This window comes from Eleutherodactylus coqui, chromosome 1 (genome assembly GCF_035609145.1).
Source record: "Eleutherodactylus coqui strain aEleCoq1 chromosome 1, aEleCoq1.hap1, whole genome shotgun sequence".
NCBI lineage: Eukaryota > Metazoa > Chordata > Amphibia > Anura > Eleutherodactylidae > Eleutherodactylus > Eleutherodactylus coqui.
This window is the reverse complement of record NC_089837.1, coordinates 339,992,282-340,015,684: the sequence shown is the minus strand read 5'-3', so window position 1 is coordinate 340,015,684 and position 23,403 is coordinate 339,992,282. Positions and strand designations below refer to the sequence as shown.

At 43.0% G+C, this 23,403-nt stretch overlaps 1 protein-coding gene across 1 annotated transcript; it reads left to right on the top strand.

Annotated features, from left to right (window-relative positions):
- Positions 1–19: 19 nt before the first annotated feature.
- Positions 20–22,784, top strand: LOC136612271 (pinopsin-like). Its single transcript, XM_066592506.1, has 5 exons — positions 20–356; positions 12,331–12,513; positions 13,655–13,800; positions 14,777–15,016; positions 22,647–22,784. Exons 1-5 carry the CDS (start codon positions 20–22, stop codon positions 22,782–22,784), a joined length of 1,044 nt encoding a protein of 347 aa, XP_066448603.1.
- The last annotated feature ends 619 nt before the right edge of the window (positions 22,785–23,403 follow it).

Sequence of the window (23,403 nt, the reverse complement as noted above, 5' to 3'; positions counted from 1 at the left end):
GCATTGATTCTACTATACAATGCACCCAGGAAACATGTCAGCTGAGGAGACTCCAGGACCATTCGAAGGAGCTCAATGGCCTCATCTTGCCCCTCGTAGCACCTACTTTATAGTTGCTGTACTTATGGGTATGGTGGTGGTCTTAGCTTTCTTTGTCAACGGCATGGTTATCGTGGTCTCCCTCAAATACAAGAAGTTAAGGTCTCCACTGAACTACATACTAGTCAACCTGGCTGTAGCTGACATGCTCGTCACTATTTTTGGGAGCAGTATCAGCTTCCACAACAATATTTTTGGGTTCTTCACACTAGGCAAATCAATGTGTGAATTTGAAGGATTCATGGTGTCTCTAACAGGTAAGATGGTGTGTTCTTTGAAGGTTAGGATTGGCAGTATTGTGAGGTTTAGGAACTTTCATATGATGACTTGAAAAGTAATATTTTAAGGAAATATTGATATTCAACAGATTTGCTGCCACAATTTCAATGACTGATTTGGGGTGTTTCAGCAGAATGGGCATGGCACTCTGCAAACTTTAAATGAATGGGGCAGTGAAATAAATATATCTAAAAAATCTGCCCCATGTGGACTTATCTGAATAATATGTTAATTTTGTCATATTCATTAAAATGATTTATTTAAAAGTTAATGATTAAAGAAGAAATCTCCTTTAGTAAATATTTACATTCTCTACAAGAAAACAATCATGGAGCATCTTTTAGACTCTGCATTGTCATTACTCTTTTATTGCTCCTAGAAATTAATGAATAAACGGATAACTGGATATTACCAGTTGGAGATGAGCCCCTATATACTATTACACTGACCACTCACTGCTGCGAGAATCAGGGCTCTTTCACACGAGTGCATAAATGGCGCATTTTTACGGCTGACCAATATACGTTATTATCTGAGCCTTGGTTTCCAATGCATCCGTGCATATGAGCGAATATACGGCAGACTATGAAAAATGGAACATACGCGACAGAAATACGCAGCAACGCAGGCAAAAAGATAGTTCTGTATTTCGCCCCAAAATATCGCGACGAACTAAACTAAACTGACCTGCAGGATATGTGACCATATTAACTATCTCTTTCTGTGCTCCGTTGCATTTTAAAAGATGAACTAAATATGCAATTAGTGTTGATTCAAAATAGCCTACTGTTTTGTGCATACAGATCTTATGCAGATGGATATGTACCATGTTGATTAACCTCTTCAGGACATGGCCTATTTTGGCAAAAATAATGCAATGATTTTTGGGGGATTTTCATCTCCATTTTTTTAAAAGCCATGGTTTTTATTTTTCTGACCCCACGAGCATATGAGGCCTTGTTTATTGTGTGGCAAACTAGTTTTTATTGGTACCATTATTTGTTACATATATTGTAAAACCTTTGTTTTACACCTCAGTTCTGTCATTGTCTTTTTGTTTTTACAGCTTAAGAGTGCGGGCAGACGAGCGCATAAACGGCGCGTTTTTGCCACCAAACGTATATACGTGACCATCTGAGGCAATGGTTTCGAATATATTCGTTCACATGGGCGATTTTACGGCGCGTAAAAACGGCAATTCGGAAAAAAAACGGAGCATATGCGACCGAAATACGCGCCAACGCATATTCGATCGCCGAAAAGACCGTTTGCAAAGTAGGAACAAATGAAAATACGTTTTCTAGCTCTGGTCGTGATCGGTGAAAAACGATCGCTCGGGCGATTATACGTTGCGCTCGTGCGAACGTAAATACGCCTACGCTCGTCTGCCCGCACCCTGAGGGCTTACTCGCACGGGCGTATATCGGACGGGTTTTCACGCCCAGGGTGATATATGCTGCCCCTCTAATGCATTGGTTTACAATACATCAGTGCACAGGAGTGTATCTCCGCAGCGTAAAAGAATCCGGTCGGGCGCTTATACGTCGGCAACGGCAGCTGCATTGACTCCTATGGGAGCCAATGACAACTGCAGGAGAAGGGAGTTTAGCAGCATGACAGCTAAACTCCATCCCCCTTCTATTCTCCGCCCCTTGCCACTGTTTGCAATAGGAGGGGTGGGGAAGGGGTGGAGCTAAGCCCAGCCCTTCCAGTGCAAACAGCGGAGAGGGGCGGGAGCTCAGCACACTAGCTCCCGCCCCACCTCCTCCCCTTGCAGAGAGCCATGGAGGTGAAGGGAAGGGCTGTCTCCCCCCCCCCCCCCACACACCCGACGGCGTATACGCCGCCCCATGCATCACATGGTAGCATATATAAATCGGCCGGCCGATATATGCTCATGTAAATAAGCCCCAAGGGCTCTGTCAGATGAGCAATTATTTTTGCACGCCTATGTGCGCAAAAAAATGTGCTCCACAGATGTGAAAAATGTGCGTGACTAAAGCTCTGTGCCTTTTTTTACATGTGCGTAAAATAGTGCATTCAGGCCTTCAACAGGAGCAGCTGTGCTTGTAGAAGTGTGGCTGCTCCACGAAGGTCCCCTCATCACGGAACGCTATGACAGCACTGTCACAGTGTTCCATGACAAAGGGACTGCAGCGGGGATGAGAGAATCCCCGTGGGGTGAGTTATCTTGAAATATAAGCCCTACCCCAAAAATCACCCCTAGCTGTAGGAAAAAGAAAAATTAACTCACCTAGAAACACTGTCCTGCTCTTCTCCCTGTCCCCGGCAGTGTTCTTCTGCATTCTGGTGGCCAGAGATTAAAAAATCCCCGCCTCTAGAAAGTGCTGCCTCTGATTGGGCTGGGCAGCGCTTCTAGATGAGTTATGATGTTTTTTTCCTACAGCTAGGGATGATTTTCAGGGTATGGCTTATATTTCAAGCCCCCTGCGAAAATCATCGCTGCAGGGGTTGCCCTCATCACACTGCTATCAATGCCTTCTGTGACAGCTGTGGCAGGGGATTCTTCATCACTGAAGAGTGTGACAGTGCTGTTACAGTGTTCAGTGATGAGGGGACTCCCCATGTGGATTAACGGAACCCACCAGGAGGCCCCTCAGCCCCTGTCACCTCTGTAACATTACACAATGTTGCATGATAGGCATGCATGTCCTATCTTTTGCAGGTGCGAGTATTTTGCGCCTCTAAAAAACAGACATGTGAACACTTTATAGGGAACCAATGGTTCTAATAGATGGGATTTTTTTTGCGCACATAGGTGTGCAAAAAGAAACATCCCTCGTTTGCGTGGAGCACTAAGATATATATATATATACATTGGTCTACAATTTGCCCCTTTTTTTGCGCGTATTTTACTTCAACATCATGTCTAATTTGCTGTAGGACACAATTATTTACCATTTGCACCAGATATTAGAGCCATTTGCATGTAACTTGCCACTTGCAGAATGCTGCTGTATCTTTGTGTTTGTTTTCTGTGCACATTTAAGGGCTTTTTCACACGACCGTGTTTGCGCAGGTATTTGTGCACACAAAATCTGTGCACGCTAAATACAGAGAATAGAACCCAATGATTTTAATCTGCCCATTCTCATAAGCGAGTTTTGCACACACATTTCGTGCACATGAGAAAAAGTAGGACCTGCTCTATTTTACTGCGTTTTGCGCAGCAAATACCCCAATAGAAGTCTATGGGAGGTGCACAAAACACGTGGAAAAACACATCTGGAGCTCATTAGGCTTTAACCCTTTCCAATCCACTGTCTGACGTCTAAAGACATTCTGATTGAAGGCCATACAGCTCCGATGTCGTAAGATGTCCGGCAGGGTATTCTTACTGTAGATTACTGGCCGCTCTGTTGTCAGGGACCTCTCCAGTATGTCCCATACCGCAGTACTGGCTCTAGCCAGCAGATAGCGCCATTGTATAATGGCAGAAAGAGAAAGCCCCCTAGGAAACCCTGAATCTAAAATGGGATGGGATTGCAAAGGGTTAAATAGCCAAGAAATCCACAGAAAGGTCATGTCTAGCCATGAAAAGTACCGCAGGTCTTATTTTTTTCCATGCATGCGAAATGCGCACACAATACGTGCTCATCAGAATGAATCCATTGACATCAATTGGTTTTATTTAGCCTAATGAGTTCTAGACGTGTTTTTTTTCCTGCGTGATTGCACAGCATATTGCACAATTGTGCAGGTATTGAGTGTGCATCTGCCCACCTCCCATACATTTCTGTGGGGCCCTTTATGTGCAAATACACAGAGAAATAGAGCAGGACCAATTTTTTGCGTGTACACGAAATTCATGCACAAAACACGCTCTTAAAAACAAACCTATTGGCATCAATCGGCTCTATTCTCTTTACATTGCGCACGTATATTTTGTGTGCAATAATACGTGCAAATACGGCTGTCTGCAGAAGTCCTTAACTGTGTGGAATTGGTGCGGATTTCTGGAACAGTATATTCCGCAACGCTGTTACAGAATATTTTGTCCTGTGTGTAAGGTCCCAAAGGGCTCATGCACACAGCATAGCTTTGTGAATCAAAAATGTTCTGCTCCTAGGGCTCAGTCAGACAAGCGACTTTGTGTATGCATGTTAGGTGTGTTTGCAATTCGCATCTATTAGAACCAAAGCTTTCCAATGAAAGTGGCCACATGTCCGTTTTTTACAAGCAAATAAAATTTGCACCTGTAAAAAATAGGACAGCGTTTCGCAATTCACACATCACATGCGCTGAAGGAATTCCCTGCCTCAGCTGTGACAGCTGTGGCAGGGAATTCCTTCATCCCCGCGGGGAGTACCCTCATCACTGAACAGCACTGTGACAGTGTTCATTGATGAGGGGAGAGGAGCGCGATGCTATCCCATTGCTTTCAATGGCAGAGCACTGTGACCAATCAGAAGCAGTGCTCAGCCATTTATTGAATGACAGCTGAGGGCTGCCTCTGATTGGTCACAGCACTCAACCAATCAGAGGTATCGCTTTCTGGAGGCGGGGATTTTTCAATCCCCGACCATCAGAATACAAATGAAGACTGCCGGGGACAGGGAGAAGAGCCGGACAGCGCTTCTAGGTGACTTAATTTTTTTTTCTACAGCTATGGATGATTTTCAGGGAAGGGCTTATATTTAAAGCCCTTCCCCAAAAATCATTGCTGTAGGGCTTGCCTTCATCCCACTGCTTTCAATGGGGCGGCAGCAGCGCTAGCCCCATTGAAAGCAATGGGACAGCATTGCGCTCCTCTACTACAGCTTTGACAGCTGCGGCAGGGGATCGCGACCTTCTCCGTATGTTTTCTATAGGGCCAGTGCTGCTGCTGTCGCCATTGACAACACGGTGAAATCCCTGGATGTGACAGCATCTAGGGGTTTCACATCCAAGGAATCCCCTGCTGCAGTTGTCACAGCTGCAGCAGGAGGTGTGACCGCACAACCAGTGCGAATTTAAAAATGCACCTAACGCTTTGGTAGCGCAAATTTTTTATGTGCGTTTTGCGTTTCGGTTCACGCACCTAAATGCGTGAAAAAAACGCTTCAGATGAGCATATTATAGAATCTTGCAAACTTCTTTGCACAGTGAGGGCTCGATCAGATGAGAGTTGTTCTTGCGCTGCAGCAGCAGCACGAGAACAGCACTTCTATAGCTACCAATAGGTTGCTATGGAAGCACTCACATGGATGCTTTTTAGAAGTACAGGATTTGCCCTTCTAACAAAGTTAGGACAGCGAGTGCCAACTCGCATGTCAGCTCCGTGGTGCGCGCTGTGCCGGCCTTCTTTCCATAGGCTCCTATGGGAGCCGTGGAAGCACACTGCCCACACCACGGGTATGTGAACGGGCTGCTCTACGGAGCTAGATTTGCATGCAGATCCGCAAGCAGATTTAGCCATGGTCACTATGGCAAATCTATGTGTGGCTGCAGCATGGTTTTCATGCAGATGTCACATGAAGAACTGACATGTCATTTTTATTTTTCAATGACCCGGATCTCTAAATCTAAGTCACCGAGGCAGAAATTCTTCAAAATAAGTATAAGGGTAATCACTGAAGAAGAATTAATTAAAAACTAACTTTATTAATGAATATTAAAATCAAATTGGACAGAACAAGACATATATCTTTATTTGAGGTAAACCCTTCACTAATCCGAGTCCAAGTAGGTCTCTTAACAATGACCCCAACAGTAGATATTAGGTGTCTCAGTTCTCAGGTACAGGTTTATAAAGTATGGGATGACAACCTTCCTTAATTTATGTGGTATGATCATTGAATTGAGTAGGGTTTAGCCCTCCTTCTGCTGATATACAAATTACAGGGTCACCCTCACATTGGGTCCCCAGATCAGACAGAAGTTCCAGATAGGAGAAGAGGTGTTATACGTGTTGCATAGACACAAAAACGTGCTCTGTAAACTCAGTTAAGAGCCCCCTTAGGATATAAATAAAGGAGGATTAGATAGTGAGCACAGTTTTATTAACGCTTCTTAAATACCCCTTAATTCAAGTGTGATAGGCAGCGGTTATTCACCATTAGAGGGGAGGAAGGGGTTAAGTGTCAAGAAAGGACCCAAAATAAGAGCCAATGACTGGTATTAATAAGGGTGGGGTGATTAATATCCCCTACTTAAAGTACCAGTTAGATGTATGATGTGAGGCTCAGTTAAGATTTAAAGGGTCCAGTTAGCAAAGAGTTAAATAGTGCCATTAAAGAGTGGATAGGAGAGACCAGCGATAAATACAAAAAAGGAGCTGGTTTCTCTCCCCTGGTTCAATCTCCTCTTCCTTGAATTGACTCCAAAATGTTAGTCCATCGATAAACTTGGACCAAAAAATAGGAGAGGAAGGGGTTAACTAGTGCATAAAAAGAACCTTCCACTCAGAAAATGTGTGGCACCAAAATTAAATCTACTGTCCTGAGTATTAGGATACAAATCAGGGAGTAGTTGCTCACTATTGCATCAAACCAGCACTTTAGGGGTTAAAAGTGCCAGAATGCTTGCAGCGCTAATAAAGTGCTGTTCCTATAGTTTAGATCACTTCAAATACTTCCAGTACTGCAGGTCCCTAGGTGAAAAAACCCTGCACTTTATCACAGCAGCGCTGTGAATAGGGAGAAGCTAAGTCGGCAACGATGTAGCTGCCCGACGGATGGTATCGGGCAGCCGTTCTAGTTCTAACACCTCTGCTAGCTATCTGGTAGGTTACTGACTCACTAAAATTACGTCATCGACGCGTTTCTACAGTGCTATTTAACATGTGCACTGTTTCATCAGGATGTTTTATTCAGTATCAGAGGGAGCAGCCGTGACATCTGGCGGCATCCCTGTAGTGAGTGCCGCGCGTCTGACAGATACAGCGCTTATATATGTGGAGCTCCTCCTTCCCTCTCTCATCCCATCCAATCCCAAAAGGTGGCTGTCATTTAGTCAATCCCCCTTGCATTCTCGTGATATAGGCTGAATAGAGCACCTACTCCAAGGCACTTCAGCACTTGACAGCTCTCAGCTGTCCTGATGTCGGGCATTAGTGTGCGGAGGAGAGGATCAGCACTGGACAGCCCCCTCCTCCCTACTAGAGCCCTGTAAAGAAATTCACCGGTTATTGTGAGGGCAGGGGGTTTTGATATATTATAATTAAGGCTCCAGCTCTCTCCTGGGGACAATTTGGAGGGTTTTTTTTTTGTTTCTAGAGGGATGATTGTAGTTAGTTAAAATTGTGAAGCAAAAAACGCATACGTTTCTCAGTATTTGATCAAACAAATCCAGGGGCGGGGGGGGGGGGGGGGGGGATTATGTTGGGAGGTAATGGGGATTTAGTGCATGGAAAGAGGTTTGTAATTATTTCAAATGAAGGAGGTGTAGGATAGCTGTTCATTCAAGCCTGTGGGTGAGCAGGTCTTGAGTCTATGAATCCACATGCATTCCTTCTGTAGAAGTTTCTTGTCTATATCTCCCCTTCTTCCATTATACCTAATGAGTTCATTTCCCTGAAACATGAGAAGACTTAAGTCGTTGTCATGATAGTCTCTCATGTGTTTCGCCAGGCTTGTATGCTCCCCCCTCCGAACATTCCCAACGTGGGCCAAAATCCTTCTTCTAAATTGCTGTTTGGTCTTGCCTATATATTCTAGGGGGCAAGGGCAAGTTGCCAAATACACCACTCCTGGTGTCTTGCAATTTATGAAGTCACGGATCTCGTATGATTTTCCAGTGTTCACGCTCTCAAAAGTTGGTCCCTTTTGTATGAATCCACATGCCTTGCAATCAGAGCAGGGGTATGTGCCCTTGATTTTTTTCGAGGTCAACCACGTCTCCCTGGGTACTTCTGGGGCAAGGTGACTATGAACGAGATGATCTCGAAGATTCCTCCCTCTTCAGTACGTAATAGAGGGCTTGTCTCCCAGGCATTCTACAAGGTCCTTGTCTTTGAGTAGGATGTGCCAGTATTTTTGTAAAATTCTGTTCACATTTCTTGATTGGTTGTCATAAGTACCAATCAATCTCACAATGTTCTTGGTTACTGGTTTTGGTTTCACATCCAATAAATCCCTCCTGTCTCTTTTTCTGGTCTCTTCAAGTGCCTCCAAGAGGATATTCTCAGGGTATCCCCTATCTTTAACTCTTTTAGTCATGTCTTCTGCTTGTGTTTTAAATTCACCCTCTTCGGAACAGTTCCTCCTTGCCCTTATGAATTGTCCCTTAGGGATACCTCTTTTCAGAGGACCTGGGTGGTAACTTTCCCAGTGTAGGAGACTGTTAGTCGCCGTTGGTTTCCGGTGAATTGTTGTTTCTAGGGTTCCCATTGGGGTCTTGGAGATGTTTAAATCCAGGAATGTGATCTGTTCTTGCTGGATTTCTGATGTGAGAAATAGGCTGAGGTTGTTTTTATTAAGAGACTCAACAAATTCTTTGAATTCCGTAACAGTTCCAGACCAGAGTATAAAGATGTCATCTATAAATCTTACCCATAACTCAATTAGATTGATCCATTTAAGATTTTGTTCCTGGAAAACATGTTTATCCTCCCACCATCCGAGAAATAGACATGCATAAGTTGGGGCACAGGGACTTCCCATTGCGGTCCCCCGCCGTTGATGGTAATAGCGTCCCTCAAAAAGAAAAAAATTGTGTTCTAGGACGAACTTGAGTAAATCGAGCACAAAGTTGTTGTGAGGTCTCATATGAGTTCCCCTTTGATCCAGGTAGAAGCGGCTTGCTTCTATTCCATCTTCATGTGAGATGTTTGTATAAAGCGCCTCTATGTCCAGGCTGGCCAAATAAGTGCCATTAGCAATTGTGATACCCTCCAAGCATTTGAGGAGATCCGTGGTATCGCGTATGTAGGATGGTAAACTTTCTACGAACGGTCTAAGAATCACATCAATATATTGACTGGCTCCCTGTGTCAGGGAATCTATCCCTGAAACAATGGGCCTCCCCTTTAAGGGGGTGAGGCCCTTGTGAATTTTGGGGAGAGCGTAGAAAGTCGCCGTCTGGGGTAGAGTTGGGCAGATATACTCGTATTCTGTTTTTCCAAGGATTTTTTCCACCCGTGCTTTTAGTGCCAGGGATCTCAAATCAGATAGGAAGGCATCTGTCGGGTCAGAGGGTAATATGCCATAGTTAGTGGTGTCTTTCAATAGCTTGAGACACATTTCCTTATAGTCATTGCATCCTAGGATCACCAGGTTTCCGCCCTTGTCGGATGGCTTTATGATGATACTGGGGTCCTTCTCTAGTGATATTAGTGCTTTTTTCTCATCTTTTGACAAATTCTGGGTTTGAAAATCTCTTGTATCCGCGAATTTTTCCAATTCCTCCGTTACTAGTGACTCGAATATGTCTATATACGGACAGTCACCAGACGGAGGCATACTCGTACTCTTAGGTCTTAATTGTGTGAAAGGTCCCTGGCCAGGGATCCTCTCACTTTCTTGAGAAAGTTCTTCCAAAAGGTCGAGTGTTTCCAGATCTTGGGGACTGATGCCAAGTTCTTCACACCTCTTTTGACCTTTAATAGTGAAATATTTTCTTCATCTTACTTTACGAAGGAAGAGAGATACATCTTTAACCCAGTCAAATGATTTGTACTTATTAGTGGGTACGAACGAGAGTCCCCTTTTAAGTAGACTTATTTCCACCTCTGAAAGTTCTCTATTAGACAGATTGATAATTTCTAGTTCTTTTTTGTCACCATTCCCCCCCCCCCCCCCCCGTTTCTTCTCATTTCGGGGTTTGCATCCATCCCAGTATGGGGCTCTGCTATTGGGCCTGATTGGGCCCCCCTAGTCTTGTCCTCAACATATACTGGGATATGGGTGTCTCTAAAAAATGATGACCACCATTAAATTGACCCCTATTGCCTCTTCCTCTCATTCTTGGTCTCCCTCCTCCTCTGCCCCTGCCCCTGGTATATTGTGGTACCCTCCTAGGCGCCTCACTCTCGGATAAATCACATTCTGAGGAGCTCAGTTCAGATTCCTCTCTAGTCTGAGCCTCATAGGCCCTGTTGTCCATGAAGTCTTTTAGGTCTCTGGTAAATTGATAGTGTTTTCTTTCTTTTAAATAACCTGTGTATTTTTCAATAGTTAGTTGTAGATTTTTCTCTTTCTTTTCAAAATCTACTTCCCCAGAGAACCTTTTAACATTTTCAATTGCCTCATTTAGTTTAGTAGTGTTTTTTTCCAATAGGACCTTTTCTTCCTCCCATAGTAGATGCATCATCTGGAGTGAGCTATCGGTAGCCTCCTTTTCCCATTTTTTCATGAAGGCCTCCGTGCGTAACTTAGGGGGCGGGAGGGTATGTATGCGGAGACCCCTTGGCACTATTTTATTCTCTAGATAGTTACTGAGGCCCTGGACCTCCCACCACGATCTGATAAAATCTTTATAAATTGATGTTAAATTCTTGAAGGTAGAGTTGATGGATGCTGATTGAACCCCTGGGTCTAAGTCTTGATTTGAGAAAACCCCTAAAGTGCTGGTTTGATGCAATAGTGAGCAACTACTCCCTGATTTGTATCCTAATACTCAGGACAGTAGATTTAATTTTGGTGCCACACATTTTCTGAGTGGAAGGTTCTTTTTATGCACTAGTTAACCCCTTCCTCTCCTATTTTTTGGTCCAAGTTTATCGATGGAATAACATTTTGGAGTCAATTCAAGGAAGAGGAGATTGAACCAGGGGAGAGAAACCAGCTCCTTTTTTGTATTTATCGCTGGTCTCTCCTATCCACTCTTTAATGACACTATTTAACTCTTTGCTAACTGGTCCCTTTAAATCTTAACTGAGCCTCACATCATACATATAACTGGTACTTTAAGTAGGGGATATTAATCACCCTACCCTTATACCAGTCATTGGCTCTTATATTGGGTCCTTTCTTGACACTTAACCCCTTCCTCCCCTCTAATGGTGAATAACCGCTGCCTATCACACTTGAATTAAGGGGTATTTAAGAAGCGTTAATAAAACTGTGCTCACTATCTAATCCTCCTTTATTTATATCCTAAGGGGGCTCTTAACTGAGTTTACAGAGCACATTGTTGTGTCTATGCAACACGTATAACACCTCTTCTCCTATCTGGAACTTCTGTCTGATCTGGGGACCCAATGTGAGGGTGACCCCGTAATTTGTATATCAGCAGAAGGAGGGCTAAACCCTACTCAATTCAATGATCATACCACATAAATTAAGGAAGGTTGTCATCCCATGTACTTTATAAACCTGTACCTGAGAACTGAGACACCTAATATCTACTGTTGGGGTCATTGTTAAGAGACCTACTTAACAATGAAGCGTTAATAAAACTGTGCTCACTATCTAATCCTCCTTTATTTATATCCTAAGGGGGCTCTTAACTGAGTTTACAGAGCACATTGTTGTGTCTATGCAACACGTATAACACCTCTTCTCCTATCTGGAACTTCTGTCTGATCTGGGGACCCAATGTGAGGGTGACCCCGTAATTTGTATATCAGCAGAAGGAGGGCTAAACCCTACTCAATTCAATGGTCATACCACATAAATTAAGGAAGGTTGTCATCCCATGTACTTTATAAACCTGTACCTGAGAACTGAGACACCTAATATCTACTGTTGGGGTCATTGTTAAGAGACCTACTTGGACTCGGATTAGTGAAGGGTTTACCTCAAATAAGGATCTCTAAATCTGCGCCATATAAACTAGACTGTGAATTTCCATAAAATTCAATTAAATGCTAAACAGGAGCGTATCCTAATGTGGATTAAAAAATGTAAAAAATTTAATCGTATGAGCGGGGCCCAAAAATTGTTTCTTACATGTCAACAGCTTTTACTGTATTGAACTAATTTCTGACTAAAAATCCTTATTCCCTATGTAAGATTACACACAAAGCCCTGAATGATGTAAACACCTGTGTCACATTTTATGCATCTTCAGGTATTGTGGGTCTCTGGTCGCTGGCGATATTAGCCTTTGAGAGGTATATAGTCATTTGTAAGCCCTTGGGAGATTTCCGCTTCCAACAGAGACATGCAGTTATAGGATGTGCCTTCACCTGGATCTGGGCTCTTCTGTGGACATCTCCACCTCTTTTAGGCTGGTGCAGTTATGTTCCAGAAGGTAGGTGTGTTTCTTAAATAGTTTTCTAGGACATTTTAGATGCTAAAGCATAATCTAATTAGCTTTTAGCGCAGTAACAATGCAGGCAATGCAAGCCGTTGACATCACCACTTTCATTTTCCCTTCCGGTGGCATAGACAGCTGCATTCAAAAATACGGTAAACCGCTGTGCACAGCGTTCTACCACTTTTTGGAAGCATTGAAAATGCTCCCTATTCATTTCAATAAGTGACCAATCACGTTTAAAAATGCTCAAAAATAGAACAGGCAGCGCTCACACAATGCGGCATTAGAAACGCTGCGCTTTAGTGCTCGTCTGAGAAGCCCCATTGAAATGAATGGTGGCATTTTTACAGTGTTTAGTGCAGCATTTAAACGCTATAAAAACGGCAGTGTGGGCGGGGCCTAACCCTGGTAAGTTATTCCCTTCTATCAGAAACTCCAGTTCTCTTTGCCCTCAGATGGTCATGTGATCTCAACTCTGACCAGCTCAGACTTACTTAGTCTTTATGCTATCTGAAACTAGTCAATTTCTCAGTCTGTGTAATGCTGTTACATGGACCCTACCATAAAACTGTCTAGAGGAGGGCACAGACACTCCTATCACAATTACTGGTGATCGTCACACAGCTCCTGTCATACAGTTATAATAGAGGAGATCACAGCTCATCCTCTTGACTGTATGCTTAAGGTGAATATAAAAGGTAATGATAATTAAACTGTTTCCTCAGCAAGTAGAAATAGTGTAGTCTCTAGCTAATGCAGTGCTGATGCATCATGGGATTGATTTGACACTGAAAGTAGAAAATCTTACTATCGAGATGGTGCCTGATAAGTATTAGATAGGGAGCCTCACTGCATGGAAGTGACTACAGTATACATAGGAGACATCCAGAGTGTGACAATCAGGGGAGGGGGCAGGGATGGAAAAAGGTGGCCCTTTAATTATCTACACCAATGTCTGTGCTGAGAAACTTCATTGTGGATGTAATGCACATTGAGTTTGATAAGAGAAGCATTGCTTTTTAGAATTTTGCTATGATGTAACAAGCATCAAACTAGCCGAAGTAATCTGTACTTTTATGTCACATTTTATTTATCTTTGTTGTTGTTATAAACAGACACAATCCATTTGTTTTAGGTTTGGGAACATCTTGTGGCCCGAACTGGTACACCGGAGGTGCCAACAACAACAGCTATATACTGGCCTTGTTTACAACTTGTTTCACTATGCCACTTAGCACCATCATATTCTCATACTCCAATCTTTTAATTACATTGAGAACAGTAAGTAGAAATTATACTAAATATTTTTCCTGGTGTTCCTAAAAATTGGTCAAAAACGTGTTTTACTGTAATGTATCATATTTCGCTAAATCTTGAATAGTTGCCTTTGTTGAGTCCACTTTTGGTTGGGTTCAGACTGCATTATAGTTCTACACTGGGTTCTGATTTATCACTGTGGATCTCGCAATGAAAATTTGCCCATAGACAGTCAGCCTTACTGCTCCAAGCTAATAGCAAGTTTTATCCTTTCGAATAAATTGCAGCTTCCAACATGGCAAAAATCTATTTACAAGCTGTTTGTATATGTGAACATAAAACTGACTTAGGCCCCCTGTCCACGGGCGTTGCGGTTTCCCGGGAGAAGGAGCCGCCGCCGATTCTCTGCCGGTCAGCCCTATCTGAAAGATAGGCTGACCATGGAGAATCGGGGCAATTCACAGCATGCTGCGAATTGCCCGCCGTGAGCGGAGAATCACAATGATTCTCCGCTCGTGGACAGTGTGCAGGAGGTTTCCATAGCAGTGCTATGGAAAGCTTCAGAGGGCATGATCACGCCCGTGGACAGGCACCCTTACAAGGGAAATTGAAAACATAAATTTGCTTAACGTTAAACAAAACATAAAACTCTAGATCACAGGCAAATCCTAAACATCAATAAAGGAATCAATCACTATGACACTAGCGTAGCAAAACATCCATATGCCATACACCCCTACAGCGTGCCTGGCCACAAACAATTGGTTATCTTCATTTTGAATCTTTACATCAGTGAAAACTACATGCAACAAGCATAATAACCTTCTAACTCTTGCAGAGTACAATTTGCCGTAAAGCATCAATGTATTGGATATCAGATCCATGCATAGTGGTTTTAAGGATGTTCGGTTTTTATTTTTATCTCTAAGGCTATGTTACTTTATTATCATGTCAGAAACATCAAAGAGAGATAACTGTTGTCTTTTTTCTATTACAATAGGTAGCAGCTCAGCAGAAAGAATCAGAGACAACTCAGCGGGCAGAGCGGGAGGTGACTAGGATGGTTATTGCCATGGTTTTCGCTTTTCTCATTTGCTGGTTACCCTATGCTGTATTTGCTATTGTGATGGCAACAAATAAGCATATTGTCATTGACCCTACCTTGGCATCAATGCCTTCATATTTCTCAAAAACAGCCACTGTATACAACCCTGTCATCTACGTTTTCATGAACAAACAGGTTAGTAACACAATTGCTTAAAAAATATTGTAAAACACCATCAGTGCTCTAAAACACTTGTTAAGATGTTATGACTATAGTGTAGACTGAATAATAAGAAATAAGTCAAACATATATACAGTTATGTATAAATGAACTAAATTATATTGTGTGCCAGAGTGGGAGGCAAATATTCTTCTCGTATCCTACAGTGAAATTGGGGGGACATAATATTACAGGCTAGTTTCTGCCCCTTGGTATGGTGTTCTGGTGTAGTGCAGCATGTGTCCCCCCGAGAAGAGAGTCCAAGGAGTCAGGCCAGGTAGCAGAAAATTTTCTTTTATTGCGCATCCAAGTGTTAATAAGTAGCGTCCAATAGAGTGCTGCTGCCTAAAATCCTGTAATGCTAGGGACAAGTCTTGTAACCTGTACTTGGCACCCTTTTTCCTGAAATTCTTCGAACTAAGAAAATGGATAATGCTTCTGTTCCCCATACAAGCCAGCTGCTCACTTGTTATTACACCTATGCCCCATGTTACTACACCTAATGTACTCTCTTCTGAACCTTCTAGAACTTTGCAAGTACTTTGGGTCCTAACAGCAGCATACAGCCGATTTGCTAAGAGGGTAAATGCTGAATCACTAGAACTGTTCTATTTCCCTTTAAACTGAACTCTATGGACTTCCAACCACCAGCTCCATTACATTACCCCAGGAAGTACATTTACGTCATGGATTTTCAAAGTTTGTATAAAGGGTGATCGGGGGTCGATCCCACTCTATACAATGTGGGAGCCGGCTGTTTCTTACCGCTGAGACCCACTGGCAACAACACTGCCTCTGATTGCAGGTGTCAACCCGTTAAATGCCGCAGTCAACTCTGACAGCTGTATTTAAAGCTAAGTTCATGGGTCATGACTAGAGATGAGCAAGCACGCTCGGATAAGTCAGTTACTCGAGTGAGCCTCGCTCTTCTCGAGTAACTGCATTCTTGTCCGTGCGTGATCGGGGTGGGGGGGGGGGTGTCGGAGGATAGTGGGGAAGAGAGTGAGAAAGATCTCTCTCTCTCTTCCTGCCTCCCTCTACTCACCCTCGCCGCCCCCACCCCGAGCACGCTCGGGCTCCTCCCCCAATATTTGTGCAAAGTAATCTTTGATGGCTATAAATGTTGTATTGTGTGCTACATAAGATCATTTTGAAAAAAGCCGATTACTCATCTCTGAAACGTGTTGCAACACCCCCTTTTTTGGATATTTGTCTGTGTTTTAAGAATAAATCTTCTCACCCTCAACTTTACTGCTTACGCTGTTTTGAAGCCCCCTTATTGGGGGGTTCTATTGCTAGCAGATCCCCTTCCTTCCTCAGTAAGTACGCATAATTTACCCCACACAGTGAACGTTATCAGAAAAAAATTAATCACGCCAGAATTGTCTTTTTGAACCACCCTGTCCCCAAGAAAAATGTAATAAAAAGTGATCAAAAAGTCATATGTACTCCAAAATTGTATAAAATAGAAACTACAGGACCTACTGCAAAAAATGAGGCCTCGCCCCACTATGTCGACAGAAAAATAAAAATGTTCTGGATGACAGAAGATGGTAGCAGAAAATAGTTTTATTTCTTTCCAAATATACTTTATATTTTAAAAGTAGTATAGCACAAAAAAAAAAAAAAAAACGATATAACTATATAAATTAGGTATAGTAGTAATCCTACTGACGCACAGAATAAAGTTATCATGTTACTATTGCTACAGTGTGTGCACCGTAGAAACAAAATTAAGCCCTCAGATCTATCAAGTGGTTTCTACTTAGAGAGGTGCTGTGTATGTTCTGCGTGGTCCGCAGCAATCAGATTTTTAACTTGGTAGGGCCAGCACCACCTCTGCTCTCCATCCTAATTGCACCCAGGAAACAGGCCCGCTTGTACACCCCAGGTATGCCCCTGCATAAGCATGCTCACTGCACAGCATGTAGTTTTGGGTCTACCTCCCCTCTACTTCATAGAACTCACTCTCACAAGCTGAAAATTGCATTAAGATAAAAATCTGGACAAAGCTATAGCCTTTAGGCTGGCTGCACACAACCAGTTTTGCATTGTGGAAACCATAGTGGGCGTCCGCCTCTGTATTCCGCGGCAAATACCTTTAATAGCATGCTATGGAAAAGCGCTAGGCGAAGACGTGGGAATAGCCGGGGTTTAAAAAAAAAAAAATCTGCACTATGCATGTTTGATGGTGAGCCTTGTGGACCATCCACAGTACAGAAGTAGTAATGACAGGTACATGCAGACGCCAGCTAGGCACAGGATCGGATTCTGCTGCTGGCTCCTGCATGAGGAATCCGACCCATAATGTGTGAAATGAAGACCATTTTTGATCTTGGTTTCAAAAGGTTTCTATCTCTGCCAGTCTTTCGAGCTGGATAGAAAAGCATTGTCTACACATTAAGTCCAGATGCACATGGACATATTTGCAATCCAACCCGACAACTGACATTGCGGAAAGGTCACCTAGTGACGACGTGGGAAAATCTGTACTGTGCATGTCAGATGGCTTGCTGTCCGGACCATCTGCAGTACAGAAGAAAGAAGACAACTGACAGGTACGCAGGGTCACCGGCCGGGCACAGGGATGGATATTGGTGCGCGACCCTGCATCCAGAATCCGACCTGGTCGAGTGCAGCCGGCCTTAGGGCTATAGTTCCACCCAGGTTTCCATCTCAATGCCCTTTTCTGCTTCTGGACAAACCCTGTGACGGAGAGCGGGACAGACCCAATACTACAATATGAAAAGAGAATATTAGGCACAATGCCATACAGCACAAGTTTCTGAGATGTGAAAGTGCCACCCTTGTAAGACCCATTTTTATACATACACTATCATATTACAATATAATGTCTAGATAAATAGTGTGCAAATTGTATGGAACATTCCAGAAACAGTGCACTTATTTAGTCCTGAATTTCACAAGTGGGCAGGTCCAGGAATGTGACACTGAGATGTTCACACTAAAATTTATAGTTTTATTTTCTTTAACAATAAGTATTGTTTTGACAATATAAACAAAGAGGAGAGTAGGGCTGCTTTCACATCACCGTCAAATGGGTCCATCTCTAGACAGTGTCGGGCGGACCCCATTGACCATTAAGCTTTTCACTGAGCTACCTGGCTTTTGTATGGAAGAAAAAGCGCTGCATGCAGGTTTTTTTCTGCCAGTATTTGTCCAGGATCTGTGACAGAACCTCTGACCGGAGGATCCAGCGCAGATGTGAAACCACCCCTAAATTACTTTCACACGTGTAAATTAGACAGTAATATCTTAAACAGAAATATATCACCTTAAGGGCTTATTTACATGAGCGTATATCGGCCGGCGTTTTCACGGCCAGATGATATACGCTTCCATCTGAGCAGTCCACCCTTCCCTTCCCCTCACCGGCTCTCTCCTTCTCTCCTCCACTCCATACGGTTTGAAATGGGAATGGGCGGGACAGGGGTGGAACTAAGCTCCTGCCCCCTTCTCCATAAGCCAGCAACAGGAGTGGGCGGAGCAGAGCATAACTCCGCCCCACCCCTCCCATTGCAAACTCCGGAGTGGAGGAGAGAGGCAGAGAGTCGGTGATGGGAAGGGAAGGGGGGACTGCTCAGATGGAAGTGTATATCGGCTGGCAGTGAAAACACTGGCCGATATACGCTCATGTAAATAAGCCCTAAGGCCCATTTAGACGGGTTGAATGTCGGACAAAAGATGCCCGAAATTCTACCCTGTGTGTTCTTGCTCCCGTATTGCTGCACGGGAGCTAGTATCGCTGACACGCTCACAGAGCGGCCAGCAGGTGGCGGGGAGGCTGCAGGAGATTTCTCTCCTCATGCTCCCTTGCCCGTATTTACACTGAACGATGATCGTTCAGCTCATTGTCCATCATTTATGCAGCATAAACGATGGACAATGAGCTGATCGCTCAGTGTAAATAGCGGCCGTTCATTACTGAACGGCTGCTATGTTAAGTCAATGGAGAGGGGCGGGGGAGCGCAAGGAGAGAAATCTCCTGCAGCCGCCCCATTGTGAGCCAGCGATACTAGCTCCCGTGAGGCAGCACGGGACCGAGTATGTGCAGGGACGAGTGTTGGGCATCGTTTGCCCGACATTCATCTCGTCTAAATGGGCCTTTACTGTATCCCAAACACAGATCAAATAGTATGCTGTTATATGGGATTGCTTTATTTGGCTAAAATATTCATTTATCAGACCCTGAATAATAGTAGCATTCAGGGATTGTTTAGAAACACATGCAAATAAGGAAGATAGAACAATATCTCTGCAGCGCCACCTATTGGATGGTAACATTCCTGCAAATCAATGTCTGACCCTTTATACAGGTCTTTATAACAATAATGGGAATTGAACATGTTGATCGCGGCATGTAAAGGTTTCACAGAGGGAGGGCACCTCCTTTGTGACATCATCAGCCTTCTGCTATGTAATTGCAGAGGGTTGATATGCAACCAGATGCCAGACAATGGCGTACTGATCTGTCATGGCCTATGATCGCTATGAATAGAAATAATACATTGCAGTACAGAAGTACTACAATGTATTATAATTGCAATCATAGAATCTTAGGTTCAACCCCTCTACAGGGGCATAAAAATAAGAAAATAAAGTAAATACAAATGGTAAAAAACTGAACACATAAAAAAAATAGTGAAAGAAAGCCTTTGCGCACTTTTCCCTATTTAACCCCTTAATGACGCGGCCATTTTTCTTTTTCCATTTTCGTTTTTTCCTCCCCCCTTTAAAAAAATCATAACTCCTTTATTTATCCATCCACGTCACTATATGAGGGCTTGTTTTTTGCGGGATGAGTTGTATTTTTCAATGGTGCTATTTAAAGTACCATATAATGTACTGAAAAACTTTTAAAAAATTCTAAGTGGAGTAAAATGGAAAAAAAACAACATTTTGCCATCTTTTAGTACGTCTTGCTTCTACGGCGCACAAATGGCAACAAAAACGACATGATAACTTTATTCTATGGGTTGGTACGATTACTACGATGCCAAACTTGTTTAGGTTTTTTTTTACTATACTCCTCTTTTTTTTTTTAAAAGACATAAAATTTTTTTCAATTATTTTCTGTCGTCATTTTGTGCGCGCGATAACTTTTTTATTTTTCCGTCGACGTAGTTGAGCAAGGTCTCATTTTTTGCGGGATGTCCTGTAGTTTCTGATAGTACCATTTTGGAATACATATGACTTTTTGATCGCTTTTTATTGCGTTTTTTCTTGGAGACAGGGTAACTAAAAAAGTGCATTTCTGGCGTTCTTCATTTTTTGTTTCGGACGACGTTCACTGTGCGGGAAAAATTATGTGCTACTTTGATAGATCGGACTTTTACGGACGCGGCGATATCAAATACATATTTTTAATTTATTATTTAGATTTTTTAATAATAGATATGGCAAAAGGGGGGTGATTTAAACTTTTACAACTTTTTTTTTTTTTCAATTAAAAAAAAACTTTATTGATTCTTTTTTTTACTTTACTTTGAAGTCCCCCTGGGGGACTTTAAGATGCGATGCTTTGAACGCTCCTGCAGTATGACGTAATGCTATAGCATTACGTCATACTGCTTTTTGACAGGCAGCCTATGAAGCCACCCCACGGGGACGGCTTGATAGGCAGTCTGCTAAGGCAGCCCTGGGGCCTTTCATTAGGCCCCCGGCTGCCATGATACGTGCATGGCTCCCCCGATCTCACCGCGGGGGGGGCCGCGCGGGACCCCCGAACATCGTTCGGGGGATTTAAATGCCGCTGTCAGAATTGACAGCGGCGTTTAAATGGTTAATAGCCGCGATCGGCCGCGCGGCCGCTCGCGGCTATTGCCCGCGGGTGTCAGCTGTTATAAACAGCTGATGCCCGCACTGTATGAAGAGAGGTTGCCACGCAACCTCTCTTCATACATACCCCGACGCTCCATGACGTACCAGGTACGTCATTGGTCGTTAAGGGGTTAAAAAAAATGTAAAAACCCACATTTGGTATTATCATCACCATAACGACCGATAAAATAGATTGAACACACTTTTAATCCTGCATGGCAAACGCTATTAAAAATTTTATATTTTTTAAAATGATCCACAATGCTTCTTTTTTTGTTATTTCGGCTCCTAAAAAAATCAATAAAAGAGATAAAAAAGTCACATGCACCCCACTATAGAACAGATACAGTTTGTCACTCAAGAAGAGCCCCCGCAGAGCTCTGCCCACAGGAAAATAAAAAAGTTACGGGGCTTTTAATGCAGCAATGCAAAGAAAAATATTAAAAAAGAAAGAGGGTTTTATTGTGCAAAAGCGGAAAAACCTAAAAAAAATATTGGTATCCCCGTAATCATACAACCCACAGAAAAAATGTGTCATGTCATTTATGCTGTATGATTAACGCTGTAACAAATTTAAAAAAACAATGGCTGAATTGAAGTGTTGTTCTCCCTGTCCTCCGAAAAAAATGAATAAAGGTTATGCAACATATTATATGTACCCAAAAAATGGTACCAATAAAAACTACAGTTTGCCATGCAAAAAGCAAGCCCTAATATGGCCATGGTGACGGAAAAAAAAAATCTTATGGATTTTGAAAAGTAGAGATGAAAATCCTCCAAAAATCACTGCATCCTTATGGCCAAAACAGGCCATGTCACTAAGGGGTTAACGTCACTAGCTTTACATTGAGGCAACCACTGCCATTCTAATGTCCTTGGCATAAGCAAAACCGTTTTTGAAGTTTAGACAGATTTAGAGCGTCTTTATGGGTATTCACAAACTAGTATCCACTGGTATTTCAGACAGTTTTAGGCCTCATGTCCACGGCAAAAATGTAATTTTAAAAACCGCGCGGGTCTCCCGCATGCGTGATCCGTGCCCATAGGGAATCATTGGGCACCCGCAGGTAATTAAATACCTGCAGATGTCATTTTCCCCGGCGCATGGATCAAACGTGCGGGAAAACAACTGCAGCATGCTCCATTTTTGTGCGGTTTTCCCACAAGGACGGCCAATGGAAGCCATCTGGATCCAAGGTACAGATGCAGCTGTCACTGCGTCTGTGCCGCGGGACTGCGGGAAAGCAAGAGTTTAAAAAGAAAATAAAAATGGCGCGGCGCATGCGCTCGTCACGCTGCCGGTGTCCTGAGCCCATCCACCGTGTAAAAGAAAAAAGATCTGGCCTGCACGGAGGAGAGCCCCGCAGCATCTGGACAGGTGAGTATAATTTATTTTCTTGCCTCATGTCTGCAGACCCGGTGGAATCTGCTGCAGGATTCTGCATGTGGAAACTGTGTGAGCCGAGGACATGAGGCCTTAAATGCACCTCTATTGTGTAAAACTAAGTAATCATGGCTTTAATATCAAAACAGCATTATAAGCAACATTACAGTTCCATTCCCTCCATACAGTTTATTTAATGTTAATTAAAAATCAATTAACATCCACAAAACACAGGGCACTGGAGGTAATGTAAGAACCTACATGAATACATGTACATTAGTAAAGTGGTTAGAACTATAATTACATAGTACATCTATAATCTAAGTGCTCAGCCAATGTCAGATATTGACAATGTGCTAATGTTTTCTATTTGTGTTATAGTTTCGAAATTGCTTAATACAAGTTATATGCTGTGGTCGCAGTCCATTTGGTGGAGGAGCTGAAACAAGCACATCTAGCGGACGTACAGATGTCACAACCTTGACTGAAGGAGGTGGAAACAAGGTCACACCAGCATAAGGACAATGTGCAAATTATACAAACCTGTATGACATGTAACCAGGACAGAACCCTCCGACTTAGGCCAGCCAATAATGCTAATATGAATCCTTCTCACCACTACTACCTGCATTAGTGAGAACTGGGAGCCTCCACAGAGGCGCATGTGGCATATTTTATTAGAGCCACCATGGTTCTATTCAGTGGATGCATTCACTCTGTTGTATTGTACTCTACACATTTACAGAGGTCTGTTCTGGCAAAACTTCATGTTATTAAAAAAGTTCTAGAGGTTGTGTATCTATAAAGTAAAATATTGCATATGTTAAAGAGTACATTACATTAAAGGGCTTTTCTGGGACTTAAATATTAATGACCTATCCTTAAGTCACCAATATGAGATAGGTGGGGTGCTGACAACAGTTACTGTTTGAAGAGGCCGCCGGGTTTGCTTAGTACTGCGACCTCTTCTCTGGCCTGTGATGTCACATTCATTGGTCACATGGTCATTCTGCAGCTCAATTTCATTCAATTCAATGAGATTGAGCTGCAGTACCAAACATCACTGCTACGAAATAAACAGTGCTGTGTGTGGTATACCATGAAGGTGATCGGTAGGAATCAGGCTACCACCCATCCG

Bases quoted from the DNA above. Each gene is read 5' to 3' on its own strand.
- LOC136612271 (XM_066592506.1), top strand. From the start codon at position 20: ATGCACCCAGGAAACATGTCAGCTGAGGAGACTCCAGGACCATTCGAA. The intron at 357-12,330 runs GTAAGATGGTGT...ATGCATCTTCAG, and splicing joins ATTCATGGTGTCTCTAACAG to GTATTGTGGGTCTCTGGTCG. The intron at 13,801-14,776 runs GTAAGTAGAAAT...CTATTACAATAG, and splicing joins TTTTAATTACATTGAGAACA to GTAGCAGCTCAGCAGAAAGA.